Source organism: Alnus glutinosa, chromosome 1, assembly GCF_958979055.1.
Source record: "Alnus glutinosa chromosome 1, dhAlnGlut1.1, whole genome shotgun sequence".
NCBI classification, from domain to species: Eukaryota; Viridiplantae; Streptophyta; class Magnoliopsida; order Fagales; family Betulaceae; genus Alnus; species Alnus glutinosa.
In genome coordinates this window covers 42,613,122-42,628,085 of record NC_084886.1, presented here as the reverse complement: position 1 = coordinate 42,628,085, position 14,964 = coordinate 42,613,122, and the positions used below count along the sequence as shown (strand labels likewise).

General features: G+C 37.8%; 2 protein-coding genes and 1 pseudogene across 2 annotated transcripts; 2 read left to right on the top strand and 1 right to left on the bottom strand.

Annotated features, from left to right (window-relative positions):
- Positions 1-460: 460 nt before the first annotated feature.
- On the top strand, positions 461-3,117 carry LOC133882443 (G-type lectin S-receptor-like serine/threonine-protein kinase LECRK1). Its single transcript, XM_062321630.1, has one exon. The coding sequence runs from the start codon at positions 591-593 to the stop codon at positions 2,988-2,990; it is 2,400 nt and encodes a 799-aa protein (XP_062177614.1). The 5' UTR covers positions 461-590; the 3' UTR covers positions 2,991-3,117.
- Positions 3,118-7,796: 4,679 nt separating this feature from the next.
- Positions 7,797-10,226, top strand: LOC133860388 (G-type lectin S-receptor-like serine/threonine-protein kinase LECRK3; annotated as a pseudogene).
- A 705-nt stretch (positions 10,227-10,931) lies between these two features.
- On the bottom strand, positions 10,932-14,560 carry LOC133860379 (amine oxidase [copper-containing] alpha 3, peroxisomal-like). Its single transcript, XM_062296002.1, has 5 exons — positions 13,795-14,560; positions 12,748-13,132; positions 12,533-12,646; positions 11,225-11,763; positions 10,932-11,136 (listed from the first exon to the last, which is right to left on the bottom strand). The coding sequence occupies exons 1-5, from the start codon at positions 14,553-14,555 to the stop codon at positions 10,932-10,934; spliced, it is 2,004 nt and encodes a 667-aa protein (XP_062151986.1). The 5' UTR covers positions 14,556-14,560.
- Positions 14,561-14,964: the final 404 nt, after the last annotated feature.

Here is a 14,964-nt window from a genome sequence, read left to right as displayed (position 1 = left end):
TTTTATCAGGCCATGGCAGAAATTAGGCCTTTTTTGCCCACCAAATGAAAAGTTGACACATAAGCTTGAAGGAAATATATACACACACACACGAAAACACCCTATCTCTCTCTCTTCTTCTTCTTTTTCTTCTTCTTTTATATATATATATATATATTTTTTTTTTACATGTGACATGTCCACACAAGAGGGGGAGAGAATATTCAAACTTGTGATATTCACTTCATAAAGCGTAATCCCAACCAATTAAACTACCTCTCGGGACCCTATCCTTCTCTCTTGTATAACTAAATTTCCGCTTACTTTCTATTAATTTTGTAATTTTTACTCACAAAAAAAAAAAAAAAAAAAAATTGTAATTTTATTTTATTTTATTTTTATAGTAACAAACTGAGCTGGGGATGGGTTGGCGAGCAAAAGGAGAAGCATATGGAGAGAAAGAGAGGGAAAGAAGGTGAGAAAACAAGTTTTATTTGGCAACCAGTCCAATCTAATTGAAGTGCAGAATTTTGCATTATCTCCATTTTTCACTTCAGACATCTTTTACTGTCTTGGTTCTTTCCCTCGTATATCTCTTTTGTTTAGCAACAATGGGTGCTACTAGAATTTTTCTTTGGTCTTTTCCATTCCTACTTTCCTTACTCTGCTCTTCTGCTCAGATGAATGGCAGTAGAATTGATTTGGGTTCAAACATCACTGCAGGAACCAATAATTCTTCATGGCAATCACCCTCTGGTGATTTTGCTTTTGGATTCTACGGGCCTCTTGTCACAGGCATGTACCTTGTTGGTATTTGGTTTGATAAGATCCCAGAGAAAACTCTGGTTTGGTCAGCAAATCGTGGCGATCCAGCCCATAAAGGATCCACCGTCAAATTATCGCTCACTGGCCAACTCTTACTTACATACTCAAATGGGACTGATGTTATTATATACAATGGCCCGTCCACCAATTCGGCTTCAATGCAAGATGATGGTAATTTCGTCTTGCGAAACCGTTCCTTGGGAATCATCTGGGAGAGTTTTGATTTCCCTACAGACACTATTTTATTTGGCCAACGTTTGAATATGGGCCAGCAGCTCTTCTCCAATGCCAATGGCTCAGTTGACTACTCGATTGGCCGATACAGGTTGGAGCTTCAGGAGATGGACGGCAATCTTGTGCTATCTGCCTTTCGATTTGGTGATCCCGGTTATTGGTCCACTGGAACTAAAGGCAACATAAGCCTATTTTTCAACCAGAGCACTGCTTTGATGTATCTTATTGTGAAGGATGACGCTTCAGTCGCATACAATATGACGAATAGTGCGTCAGTGCTCACACCTATTGCAGATTACTACCACCGAGCAACTATCAATGACCAGGGAAACTTCCAACAGTTAGCTCTGCATAAAGGAATTGGCAATCAATGGCAAGTTATGTGGCAGGCCATTACAGAGCCTTGCACTGTGAATAATATTTGTGGGGTGTATGGCTTTTGCACGGTGCCTGATAATGAAACAGTGACCTGCGATTGCTTGCCTGGTTATTTACCATGGGATCGAAACGTTCCCTCCAAAGGGTGCTATCCAGAAGTAGTGATGGATTTTTGTGCAAAAAATTCTTCAACTTCAGATTTCGAGATAATAAGAATGCCTGATACTGATTTCCCAAACAATATGTTTGCAGATTTGGCGAGAATAGAACGCACAGACGAGGAAGGGTGCAGGAAGGCAGTGATGGATGACTGTTTCTGCATGGCTGGTGTTTTTAATCCCTCTGGCTCTGGCTCTGATCAAAATTTTTGTCTCAAGAAGAGAATGCCTTTGTTGAATGGTAGAAAAGGCAACCCTGCCCCTGCCACTAGAAATTTTGTGGCATTTGTGAAAGTCCCTATGGTGAATAGCAGTGCACAAGGTCCTCCTAAGCATAGAAAGGATTCTCCATCCTCAGTTGTTCTACTAGCAAGCCTTTTATCGTGTTCCATAGTCGCTGTACTCTTTGCAGTCATTGCCATTTACCATCACCCTCTGGCTCAACCTTACATACGTGTACTGCCGCCTCCAAAACCGAAGGCAGTGGAGATAAACCTGAAGGCATTTTCATTCCAAGAGTTGCGAGAAGCAACAAATGGATTCATGAACAAACTAGGCGAAGGAGCATTTGGTACTGTCTATAGTGGATTCCTAACCTTAGAAGATGAAGCGGTTGAGGTAGCTGTTAAACAGTTGGAGAAGATGATTGAACAAGGTGAGAAGGAATTCATGACAGAAGTCCAAGTAATTGGTTTGACTCATCACAAGAATCTTGTGCGGTTGTTGGGTTTTTGTAACGAGGAAGATCACCGGCTTCTGGTTTATCAGCTAATGAAAAATGGGAGCCTATCTAATTTCCTGTTCGGGGAAATTCGACCCAGCTGGGAACGTAGAGCCGAAATAGCTCTGGGAATCGCAAGAGGCTTGTTATATTTGCATGAAGAGTGTGATACCCAAATCATCCACTGCGACATAAAGCCGCAGAATGTTCTTCTTGACGACAATTACACTGCTAAGATAGCAGATTTTGGCCTGGCAAAGCTACTGATGACTGACCAATCTCGAACAAGCACCAATGTAAGAGGAACTATGGGATATATGGCACCAGAATGGCTCAAGAATGCACCAGTGACGACCAAGGTGGATGTTTACAGCTTTGGGGTTATGTTGCTTGAGATTATCTTTTGCAGAAGGCAGATAGAAATGCGTTCAACTGATGAAGGAACGGAGGGCGAGTACGTGATTCTGACTGATTGGGTTCTATATTGTGTGAGAGCTGGTAATTTAGAAGCCACTGTGAGTTATGATTCTGAAGTTTTGAGTAATTACAGGAGCTTTGAGAGGATGGCTATGGTAGGAATATGGTGCATATCTTCCAATCCAACTCTTCGACCATCTATGGAAATGGTTGTGGAGATGTTAGAAGGAACTGTTGAAGTTGGTGTTCCGCCTCTGATTGATGCACAAATGTTTTAAGATAAATTATATTATATAGTCCCCTGTTTATGTTTTCAGTTTTTATTTGCAACTTACTTCAATTTGCAGCATGAATAACAGAACTTTTGAAAATAAACGAAATCTGTTTTGGTTGACTTACAAAAAACAGCGTACTTACTCGATATATACACAATTGTAACCGTTCGTTTAGCAACTTAATGAAGATAAAATACATTTTGAATTTAAACAAGTCTCATCCCCATCTATCGTATATCAGCAGAGGTGAAGTCTGGACTTTAGCTGCTGGATTTGAAACCAATATCTGATCTCTATCTTTCGTGGGTGAATACACAAAGACTTCTTGCGATCATCCATAATGGCAGTATCAATAGAGTCCTCAAAACTGAACTGGGTGGGGGGGTGTGGGGGTGTTGAACCTTCAGTTTGTCTCGCAGCATACGAAACTGGATGGCAGACTGGCAGTGTGATATTTTGTAGATATATTACCTTATTTGGGTTTCGGGAAAGAAAAAAGCCGTGTTGTGAGGTTATTGCAAAATATTAAACAAAAAATAAAATGGTCAACCACTAGATGTTGTTAAAAAAGAAAGAAAAGACTATTAACAAATTATGATTTCAAAGATTTTTTACAGATTAACTTTTCCTAAATTTTCTGATTACCCTTCTATTAGTTAAGCCTAGTCAATCAACGAAATAAGTAAATTATAATTTCATGAAGTGGAATTAAAATCGGATTTGTCAATTTTAAATTAAGCAAATCTTCGTATTTTAATCATATCTTTTCGGCTATATTTATATTAAGATTTTTAAAATTTTGGTGGAACATCCCCAAGGCATAGCTTAGTTCTCATCTATGGAGGAAGATAATGTATGAGAATAAAAAGCCTTTGGGATAGGAATGGAGATTCAGTATATTATTTGTCCATATTATTTGAAATTTGGACAGACAATTGTTATAAAGTCCTTGTAGGGCCATCTACTCAGGACAAGTGTTCAAGCAATTCCGAACTTGATCCGATATGTAGACCTCATAAAGAGCCCTCTCATAAATAGCATGTTTAAAAGTATGGGACAACGCCATATAATGGTTTACACAAACAAAAAGTTTACCTTATGTGTTAAAGATGTATAGTGCTCTAAGTTTCAATATTTTTTTTAAGACATTTTAGTTTATAATAATAAAGGTAATAAGAAAAATTAGGTTAGAAGAAAAATGGAAAATGGGAGTCAAAATTGTCGGTGGGTGAAGAAATGGTAGGATCCAGAGAAAATATGGTCTTAACATTTTTTCAATATTTAGAATTTTTTTATTACAAGGATAAGAAAAAGAATAGGAATGCAAGTAGTGCGAAAGTCAAAATTGGACTTTTTCTTTTCCTCTTTTTTTTTTTTTTTTTTTTTTTTTTTTTTTTTAATTTTTAATTTTTTTACTTTTTTTCTGTCTTGTAGAAATCTTTCATAAAATTTTTCATAGAGATATATTTGTGTATAGTAATTTACATGTTCTATACCCCATAAAACTTTGGCATAAATTTATAAGTTTAATAGTTTTTGAGTTTTGAAAAATTTATTTTTTAGTCCCTGAGTTTTAATTCGCATTTCAAATGGTACCTCAATTTTGAAAAAAAACTGAATTAATACCTTAGTTAAGTTTTCTGTCCAAAAATTAATGGCCCACCACGTGTCAACCCATAATGCAATATAAGTGTAGTAGTATAATGACGTAGCGGAAGACTAAGGTAACTAATCAAAGAACAGCGTCTTCGATTCTGCAAGGAAAAGCGTCTTCGTCTTCTACCACAAAAGATAAAACAAGCCCGCAGGCTAAAAGAAAGATAAAACTCCGCAGAGTATTTGAGAGAGACTTCTTTGATTTTATAACAATTCAATTGATTCTGAGTTTTACATAATAAGCAAGCCTATTTATAAAAGAGAAATACTTGTGGAAAAAGTAAACCTATCCCTAGTAGTAAAAGTAAACATTTCTTAATAGCAATAGTAAACCTTATTCTAGTAGTAAAAGTAAAACTTATTCTAAAAGGAAAAGAAATAAAACAAATCCAATCCTAGTAAGGAAAGAAATAAAGCTACTAGCAAATCTAGTCCTAGTAAAGAAAAAACATAAAATCTTGGCTTGACGATCAAGTCTTTCCTTTTGTACTTCTATTGTCTGCGAATAGGTAAGCTTCTAATTAAACGGTGCTGCTTCAGTATTATTTTGAACATCTTTTCTATTTTCGTTTTCATCGAAAATATTAATAAATTCCGTCCTACATCATATAAAAAATTAAAAACCTTTAAAAATTAATTAAAATTTAAAAAAAAATTAAAAACTTAAAAAAAAAAATTGAAAAAAGAAAAAGAAAAAAGAAATGGGGTGGTTCAACTTAAAAAAAAAAAAAAAATTGAAAAAAGAAAAAGAAAAAGAAATGGGGTGGTTGAACCACCCCCTCTTGACCAGTCTGGGGTGGCTGAACCACCCCATGGAGAGTGATTCGGCCACCCCATGGCAAGAAAAAAAAAATGCAAAAGTTTTGACTCTTGGGGTGGCTAAACTATTTCCATGGATTATAAGGGTAGTTCAACTTAAATGTGTACAATCAGTTACAGTTGCGGTTATTTGCTCATAACCGCAACCATAATTAAAATATTTGATTATCCAATTATTTTAAACCGATTATTCACCGAATAACTGATCTTTAAAATCCAAACAACTTATTTATTATTTATTAAGTAGCAACAAGAATACAATCTAAGCATAATAGTAGTATTAAACAGCAAATACTTCAAAAGCAGAGGCACCGTGCAGGTTTAGACGTGTCTGGTCTGTCTGTCTGTCTAGACCATAGACATTTATGCCCCTTGGTGTACCGTATAAATAAACTTCCCTATGGAGTAGGCCTATGTTAAACAAGTGAGTCTAAACCGTTAGATGCACGAAATTAAGAGATGATCTTATTTCAGTTCACACGCAGTGGCAGACGGCACTATGCCAGTATCTAAATCCTAAAGGTCGTCGCTTTCACACACATTGTGCTTCGTAGCTCTACGTCGTTCTAAGAGGACTTTTAGTGGATGATATAAAGTTTAATCTATTTTAGATTATCAGAATCCACTTTTACTAGTTTAGATAATAGATTTTAAAAAACTACATACATCTTATTATTTATTCTTAATTTTATATCAATTAAATATATTTTTTTTCTCTTATTTTAATTTATTTTTTCGCTTTCTTACTTTTTATCATTTTATTTTACAAGTAACTCCCAATCCTCCGCGCACTGTTTTGACCTTCACCAAGCTTGCTTTTTAGCTGGAACCAATATTGTCCTTATTTTTTCCAAAAAAAAAAAAAAATACCCTTATTTATCCTGATGCTGCCACGTGTTCCACCAAGAGCCACTCCACCCTAATCTTCGTTTGACTTCTAGAACTCATTTTTTCACTTTCTCGAAACCATTCTTCTCGCTCTCTCTTTTTTTTTTTTTTGATGAATATTCTCCCCCTCTCTCTCTCTCTCTCTCTAAAGAAGAGGAAAGAAGAAGAAAAAGGAAGGAGGAAGAAGAAAAATGCGTGGGGGGTGAGCGTGAGACAGAGAGACGCAGGGATCGCCCTAATTTAGGTTTGGGATAGAAAAGCTGATGGAGATGGGTTTTTATGATTTAATTATCTATTATAAATTTATAATGAATTTTACATAACTCAATGTGAATGCTTTAAGTAGGCAACCAATTAATTGATTGCATGCACTGCTCACTCAACGTCAAAATGAATGACTGAAAACATACTAAAGAATTAATGCTAGTTCTCCATTGTACCAACTAAGAGCACTAGTAGCAGTTACCCTATATTGGTTCCATTCCTTATATTTAGGAAAAATTTCATGAAAAACATCAAAAAATCTTCCACAGCAGATGTCCTATATTTAGATGAGGGGGTTGGGAATGAATAGTGATTCTCTATGTATACATGTCTACTATTCATTCCTTATGTATTATTTTAATATAAAAGAAGTATAATTAATTGATATTGGGAAGAGAGAAAAAGTAGGAAAGGGAGAAAAAGAATAAAATAAGAGTAAAAAAATAATATTTAATTGATATAGAGAAAAGTAAGAGAATCTATTGTGGGGTATTTTTTTTATAGGGAAGCAAAAAGTAGTTTTGTTCCCTAAATATAGGGAAAATGGTTGGGAATCTGCTGCTAGTGCTCTAAAGGGACAGGGGAGAAAAGCACAAAGAAAGGGTGAGTATATATATAATAATAATTAAAAAAAAAAAATTAGTTATGGTTATTTTTGGTTAACGGTTATTTGTGGTTATTAACGATTACCGGTTATTTTTTATTAATAACCGCCACATTTGTACACCCCTGGTTCAACCACCTTCAGGCCAACCTTTTTTTTTTTTTTTTTTTATGTCATAGGTGGTACGGCAATCTCTAACCAATCATGAGAGCCACGCCCTTGGCCTCCATTGGGGTAGCGTGGCATGGCCACCCTCTTCTTTTTCTTTTTCAATTTTTTTAAAGTTTTTAATAATGTTTTTTAGTTTTAGTTTTAGTTTTAAAAATTTTATAATTAATTTTTAAGAATTTTTTTATTTTTCTAATTTGTTATATTGTGACATATGTCAACCCTAAGGAGTTAACACGTAACAAATCGTTAGTTGTTGGACAAAAAACTTAAAAATAAATTAATTTAATTTTTTTTAAAAAAATTATATTATCATTTACAATATAAATTAAAACTCAAAAATTAAAAAATAAAATTTCTAAAAGTCGTTACGGAATTAAATTTGACCCTGAATTTTTTACATAAGCTCTTCTAAAGGTTGTTCTCTTCCTTTTCCGGGTTCCCCACAGCACTTTACAATGGCTGTAATGATAATTATTCCCTTCGTTCTCCTACTCTTTTCGAATTTCTGCAGCTTACACGCCCAGATTTCTCCCAACATAAGCTTAGGTTCCAGCATCACTGCTGGATCGAATATTTCTTGGCGGTCCCTCTCCGGAGATTATGCATTCGGATTCTACCCTCTCCACAACGGTCTCCACCTTCTTGGGATCTGGTTTGACAAAATTCCGGAGAAAACACTAGTCTGGTCAGCCAACCGTGACAGGCCAGCAGAACCCAATTCATCAATTCAACTGAATGGTGCCGGAGAGCTTGTGATCGAATACGTTAATGGTAGTACGCAACAACTACATAGTGCCAGTAGAGCTGCTGCAAGATTAGGAACCATGCAAAATGATGGTAACTTTGTCTTAATAGATGACAGTTCAAAAATCATTTGGCAGAGCTTTGATTCGCCAACAGACACACTCTTACCTGGACAAAATCTGCCTAAAACCGGAAGGCTGTATTCCAATGCAATGGGAACTTCTGATTAGTCAACTGGGAATTTCAAGCTGGAATTGCAGTGGGATTCAAAGTTGGTTCTCTCTGCCTACCGCTTCTCTGATCCTGCTTATCAGATCCTGCCTACCTCAACGGAAAAAGATAATGTTAGCCTGGAGTTTAATGGTACTAGTGCTTTCATGTACCTTGTCGATAGCACTAATCATACTATTTACCCTTTAACTGAGAAGGTTCCAACCCCAATTGAAGACTACTATCACCGAGCAACGGTTGATGATCATGGCAGTTTCCAACAATATGTTTACCATAAAAGAAATGGAAGTGGATGGACAATGGTGTGGAGATTCGTTGATGACCCTTGCCTCGTGACGACTGTATGTGGCCTCAACGGCATGTGCACTTCAACTGATAATGAAACGGGGACCTGTAGTTGCATACCGGGCTATATCGCGTTGGATCCAACTGATGTATCGAAAGGTTGCCACCCGGAAAACGTGCTGAATTATTGCAAAGATCCTTCCATAGGGAACAACTTCAATTTGGTGGTAATTGATGATGCTGAATTCGAATCTGATGGTTCAGAAATGGCTCAAGTGCAAAACGTTTCTGTGGAGGAATGCAAGACGGCTATTATGGATGATTGTTATACCTCGGCTGCTTCCTGGGTGGATTCTACTTGTAACAAGAAGAGGATGCCTTTGCTGAATGCCAGAAAGAGTGCTTCCAGCAAAGGTAAAACGGCATTTATCAAGGTGCCGATGAAGATGCGTGAGCCAGGTCTTCCAAAAGGTACAGAAAAGAAGAAATTTCGAGTACGGGTTCTTTTGAAGATTGGCCTTATAATTAGTGCTGCTCTTGCTTTCTTGCTTGGAGCCGTTGCCACATACTATCATCCTGCAGCTCGAAATTTGATGAAGATAAAGCGGTCATCAAACTCTAATACCATTGGGATTAACTTCCGAGAGTTCACATTCCAGGAGCTGCGTGAAGCAACAAATGGGTTTAGTAACATTCTGGGTCGAGGTTCTTCTGGAAGAGTTTACAGTGGCAATCTAACTCTGAAAGATACTATGATTGGCATCGCTGTGAAGGAGCTGGAGAAAGGCATTGAAAAAACAGAGAAGGAATTTACAACAGAGCTCAAAATAATTGGTCGTACGTATCACAGGAATTTGGTAAGGTTACTGGGTTTTTGCATTGAGAAGGATCACCGATTTCTGGTTTTTGAGTTAATGCCAAATGGAGCATTGTCTCGTTTTCTATTTAAGGAGGGAGAGAAGCCCAGTTGGATTCAGAGGTCTGAAATGGCGCTGGGAATAGCAAGAGGCTTGCGGTACTTGCATGAAGAATGTGAAACTCAGATCATACATTGTGACATCAAGCCTCAGAATGTGCTACTTGATGTCAATTATACAGCAAAGATAGCAGATTTTGGGATGTCCAAGCTTTTGAAGAGAGATCAAACAAGAACTGACACAAATATCAGAGGAACAATGGGTTATATTGCACCAGAATGGCTAAGGAGTGGACCCATAACCAACAAAGTGGATGTTTACAGTTTTGGTGTGATGTTAATTGAGATAATTTGTGGAAGAAGGCATATAGAATTGAGCCGGGTGGAGGAAGAGAGTGGAAAGGATGATCTGGTTCTTTCAGATTGGGTTCTAAGTAGTGTAATGTCTGGGAAGCTAGAGATGGTAGTGGGGCATGACCCAGATGTATTGAGCGACTTCAAGAGGTTCGAGCGAATGGCCTTGGTGGGATTATGGTGCATTCATCCGGATTCCATTCTCAGACCCACTATGGGGAAAGTGACCCAAATGCTTGAAGGAAGAGTGGAGGTTGGGATCCCACCGCTGGTTTCTGATCCAACGTCATACTATCGGAGTTATTAGTTCTGTTAATTTGTTGATAGTGTGTATATTTAATTTTGTTTCATCATGTATCCAAGCTCAAGCTTACTATGAGCCACCTTTATTGTATTTCAGTCTATATGTATCATCAATAAATATGAGATGAGACCATGAAATAAGCAGATTACCTTAGAGTAGTCCAAGGTAAACTTGATAGCTATAAATTTAGGGAGGCATATTTTCAACCTTTGTAAACTTGCCTGAGCTGGTTTCTGATCCAACGTCATACTATCGGAGTTGTTAGTTCTGTTTGTTGGTGGTGTGTATATTTAATTTGGTATGCTTACTATGAGCCACCTTTATTGTATTTCAGTCTATATATATCATCAATAAATATGAGATGAGACCATGAAATAAGCAGATTACCTGAGAGTGAGTGGAAATTTAGGGAGGCATATTTTCAAACTTTGTAAACTTGATATCTATAAATTAATCATCTTTATATTGCTGTGCCTGTGCTTTCTGCTATTCTAGTGCTTGCATGGTTTGGCTTCACCTGCCAACACTTCACCTGTTTGATATCAAACCTCGCTCTATTGACTGAGCTGAGAAATGATTTTATTCTCCAAATATTAAACCCTTATTTATGGTTCAAAAAGAGCTCCAATAATATATAGGTTTTTACTTTTTATTTGATTTATGGTCCGCATTATGATAATTAATGTCGACAGACGATAACATAAAATCCTACGCTTGGGTGGTGCAGTTAGGCCCTGGTACAATACCGGGAGATCTTGTTTTAAGTACTGGATTGCTCTCAAAGAAATTGTTTGGCCGGAGCTCAAACCCACCGCTTAAGGTTGGCATCACCGGAAACTCATCCTGGGAAGGGACATGATGAAATCCAACTGTGTACCACAATACTATGTCTTTGTTTTCGATCTCCCTATTCCTGCGCATTCAATTCAAAACCAGAAATATTTAGTCACAATTGTCGCAGTCAATGTTTATGTTCAAAACTTGTAATTCCCATGTGGTACCTGAGACTCCAAACTGCTAAGGTATCCTCTCCTCGGCTTTGATCAACAAATGCTCCTCCTGCCCATTTCTCCGACTTGTTATAGGGTGTGACCCACACATTATTATTAGTGAAGGCTCCCCGGATTTGTGGATAATCATCGTACGATAGGAGGGGATGTGCCACTGATCCTGGAATCAGACGGTAACCAACATCATTCCCAAGTTTGGTTTTCTTATTGGGATTCACCACTATTAGCTCAGGTTGATTAAAGCCTAACTGGATTCGAGCTTCGCCTTCGGTTTTCGCCGTCTCACTCACAACTGTCCAGTAACTTTTCCTTGGGGAGCTTTGGTTTGTTGTTCGGATCGTCTCCAAATTGTTCTTGACAAAGGAGTTGGCTTCACCATCCACGTCGAGGTCAAGATAGTACGTCAAGAAGTGGTCGTGGTAAACTGCGATGGTGTTATTTGCAAACAAAGTGCCATGGGCGTCCTCGGTTATCTGATCTGTGTAGGTGTATGTCACCCCCTTCACTTCTAGCACGCCCGTTAGCCCAACCTATTAAGATCAGAGGATCAAGTAATCACCAATTTTGATATTTCTATCTTACTCAATTTTGCATACATAATATAAAAAAGAGTAATGATTCACTACCACCTAAATATACAACTTTTCACCACCTTATCTATGTGGTAAGGTAGTCCCTCACCTTAATTTATTTTTAAAAAATAAAAAAAACTCAAAAAGTAGTGGGGGACCACCTTGCCACATAGGCAATGTGGTGAAAAGTTGTATATTTAGATGACATTAAATCATTACTCTATAAAAAATTCATAAAAACAACGCTACAAGACTAGCTAACACTTCGTGCGTGTCCTAGAAATTAATTCGTGTTCATGTGTCGGGTTTGAGTTGTATTGAAGCATAAGTGTAAGATTAATAATATATGTCAACCCTAATCCGATCAATTTAATTAAATAGGTAATATCCCTCAACTCTAATTTCGTGTCGAATTCGTGGATCGTGTCAAAAAATGCCAGCTCTCTTATATATGTTGCTTATTGGGTTCGGACCACAACGAGGTATGTGTATAAAAAACTATATAGATAGGTCAACCATTTCCTGACCAATTTAATTAAACAGGTCAAGCCCTTCAACCTTAACCCGCTAATTAATTTTGTATTTGATTTGTGTACGTTGAGTTTATAGGTCGTGTGAACAATTGTCGACCATAGTCGCAGATGCAGTGGTAATTGTTTACAAATCTTATTACATTTTAAAGTTGGAAAAGAATAAATAAATAATTAAATAAAGCAGATAATCACACCCCCAATTTAATGGTGCCACCCGGCTTGAATTCCCAATCAACAATATAGTCATAGTTGCCCACCACTGCGACCATCCTCACCACCAGGCTCACTTCTGGCCTAACCTCCCTTATCTGCAACACCATATAATTGCCAGAATAAACTGTCACAAGTCCAAATTAATAATAATAATAATAATAATATTAATAACCCTAGTGGTAAAAATATCACTTACAACTTCATCTGGAATCCCCAACTCAGTGTGACGCCACATTATATTTCCGGCATAGCGTTCGAATATGCAAAGCGCATTGGATATATTGACAGGCACACCATCTTCTCCGGCATAATAAGCGTCCCAGAATACTGCATTGGCAGGGCAATCGGCGAAGGGCTGGAGTGACACTGCAGATTGACCGAAACCAAATTCGCCGGAATCGAAAAAAGTTTTGTAGTACCAATCCTCGGATGGGTCCATGTAAGGCACAAATAACTCGGATATAAATCCTCTATATAGCACCCGCCGATATGTCTGCTTCTCAACGTCATAAATTGATGCCAGAGTAATTATTGGACCAACTCGAACATCGAATCCTAGGTGGAACATCCAGTTTGCCCAACTAATCTCAAACAAATTTGAAGCTTTGTCAGTATTACTATTTTTGAGTCTTCCAAAGATATATACCGAATTGGGCGAACATTCCATACTTAGAAAGAATATAAAGCAACTATCATAATTGCGACGATATGCTAGCGGTAAATATCTTGGCCAATGGGAGTCTAACATGTGGCATTGGCCGATTGGAGAGCCTCTTGGTTGTGTGGACTTCGCTGTAGCATACCTATCAGGAGTGCCTGAAGGGCCATTGGGCTAGCTTTGAATTGTTTTCCATATATGGGTTGGGCCCAAGACAAAAAGGTTTTGCTAATCGGTGTGGGGATCTCCATCCATGTGGGCTTGGCCCGAGGGCTAACTGGGCCATTGGTCGGCTGGCCCTTCGGTACTTTTTTTTTTTTTTTTTGGCTGAATGGTCCTTCGGTAATTGGTGTTACGTGATGAGTTTTTAACTAAAGGAATGAATTGAAAAATATATAAGTTTTTTTTAAAAAAAATTGAAATCACTTAAAAACTCATAAATTAAATTTGAATTTTGGTAGATAAAAATCCTAAAACTTCGTCCCTGCGCAAGAGCAACCACGAATGATCAACGTCGAAGCTAAGCCTGCCAAGTTTAACATTAATTATACCAAAATGGAATTGGATGACTCTGTTTCCACTGACCTGATATTGTGGCCGTCTATCTTAAATCCTGGTCCGTCTGGTTGCACGAAGGCTGCACTGTGTAAAGGCGGACCGAACGGTGGCTTCTGCGCTGATGCCCGGTAGTCTGTTCCCTCAGCTTTTGGCACCGGAGCAATATACCTATCGTAGTATTCAACTATCTTCATCTCATCAAGATCAACCACTAACAGTATTCCTTCCACTGGTCTCAAGTAGAAATTAACTTTTCCTTCCTTGTAGTAACATTGTAGCTTCAACACCCTCTTACTCTTCATCTCCCCATACCACCCGCGCGTATAGGTGGAGCAAACGATGTCGGATAAGTTCAGCCCCCTCTTCTCAATCGATTTGATGAACGGCTCATATGTTTCTGGCAATGCGGATGCAGCACCTTGTTCGTCAAGGGTAAGCAGAGGGTAGCCATGTCCAAGGTAAACATTGTCGGAGACTATCGAACGGTTCGAACCGGCCGATAAGTCTACTATTATCTCGTGGGATTCTTTTTCTAGACGCGTGGTGACCAAGGCACGGCGAGGTGGGGATGTGGAGCCGGAGTTTGATAGCCATGAGAGGATGGTGGATTTGTCTGGCTCGTCCAAACCTATGTACTGGAAGGTTAGGTTGAGGTTAGGGCTGGGGTATGAATTCTTGACTATGGTTCGGACCAGGTTGAACTCGGATGGGGTTAGAGGGTCTAGGGGGTGCTGCTGGTCGCTTGAGACCGGTGAGAAGGTGTAGAGAGATAAGAGTGAGAATACCATTAGTGTCAACGCACTACAAAAATCGCAGCATTTTGACGTGTGTCTACAGTACCAGTTACTGTAGACACGCGTCAAATTTGACACGTGTCTCAAAAGACACGTGTCAAATTGTACAGGCGTAAAAAATGGACATGTGTATTAATACACGTGTCCAAATGGACACGTGTCTTTAATACGCGTGTCCAATTTGAACACGTGTATTATTACACGTGTCAAATTGTTATTTTTTGCCAAAATAAATATTAAAAAAAAAAAATTCGGTGTTGTATTAATTTTTTAAAATAAAAAAAAAAAAAAAAAAAAAAATTAAACTCCTTATCTTATTAATCATACAAATCTTTGAAAATACGGTGTACATAACTTATATACATAAAATTAAGTTTGAAAACTATATGCTATATGTAAATTT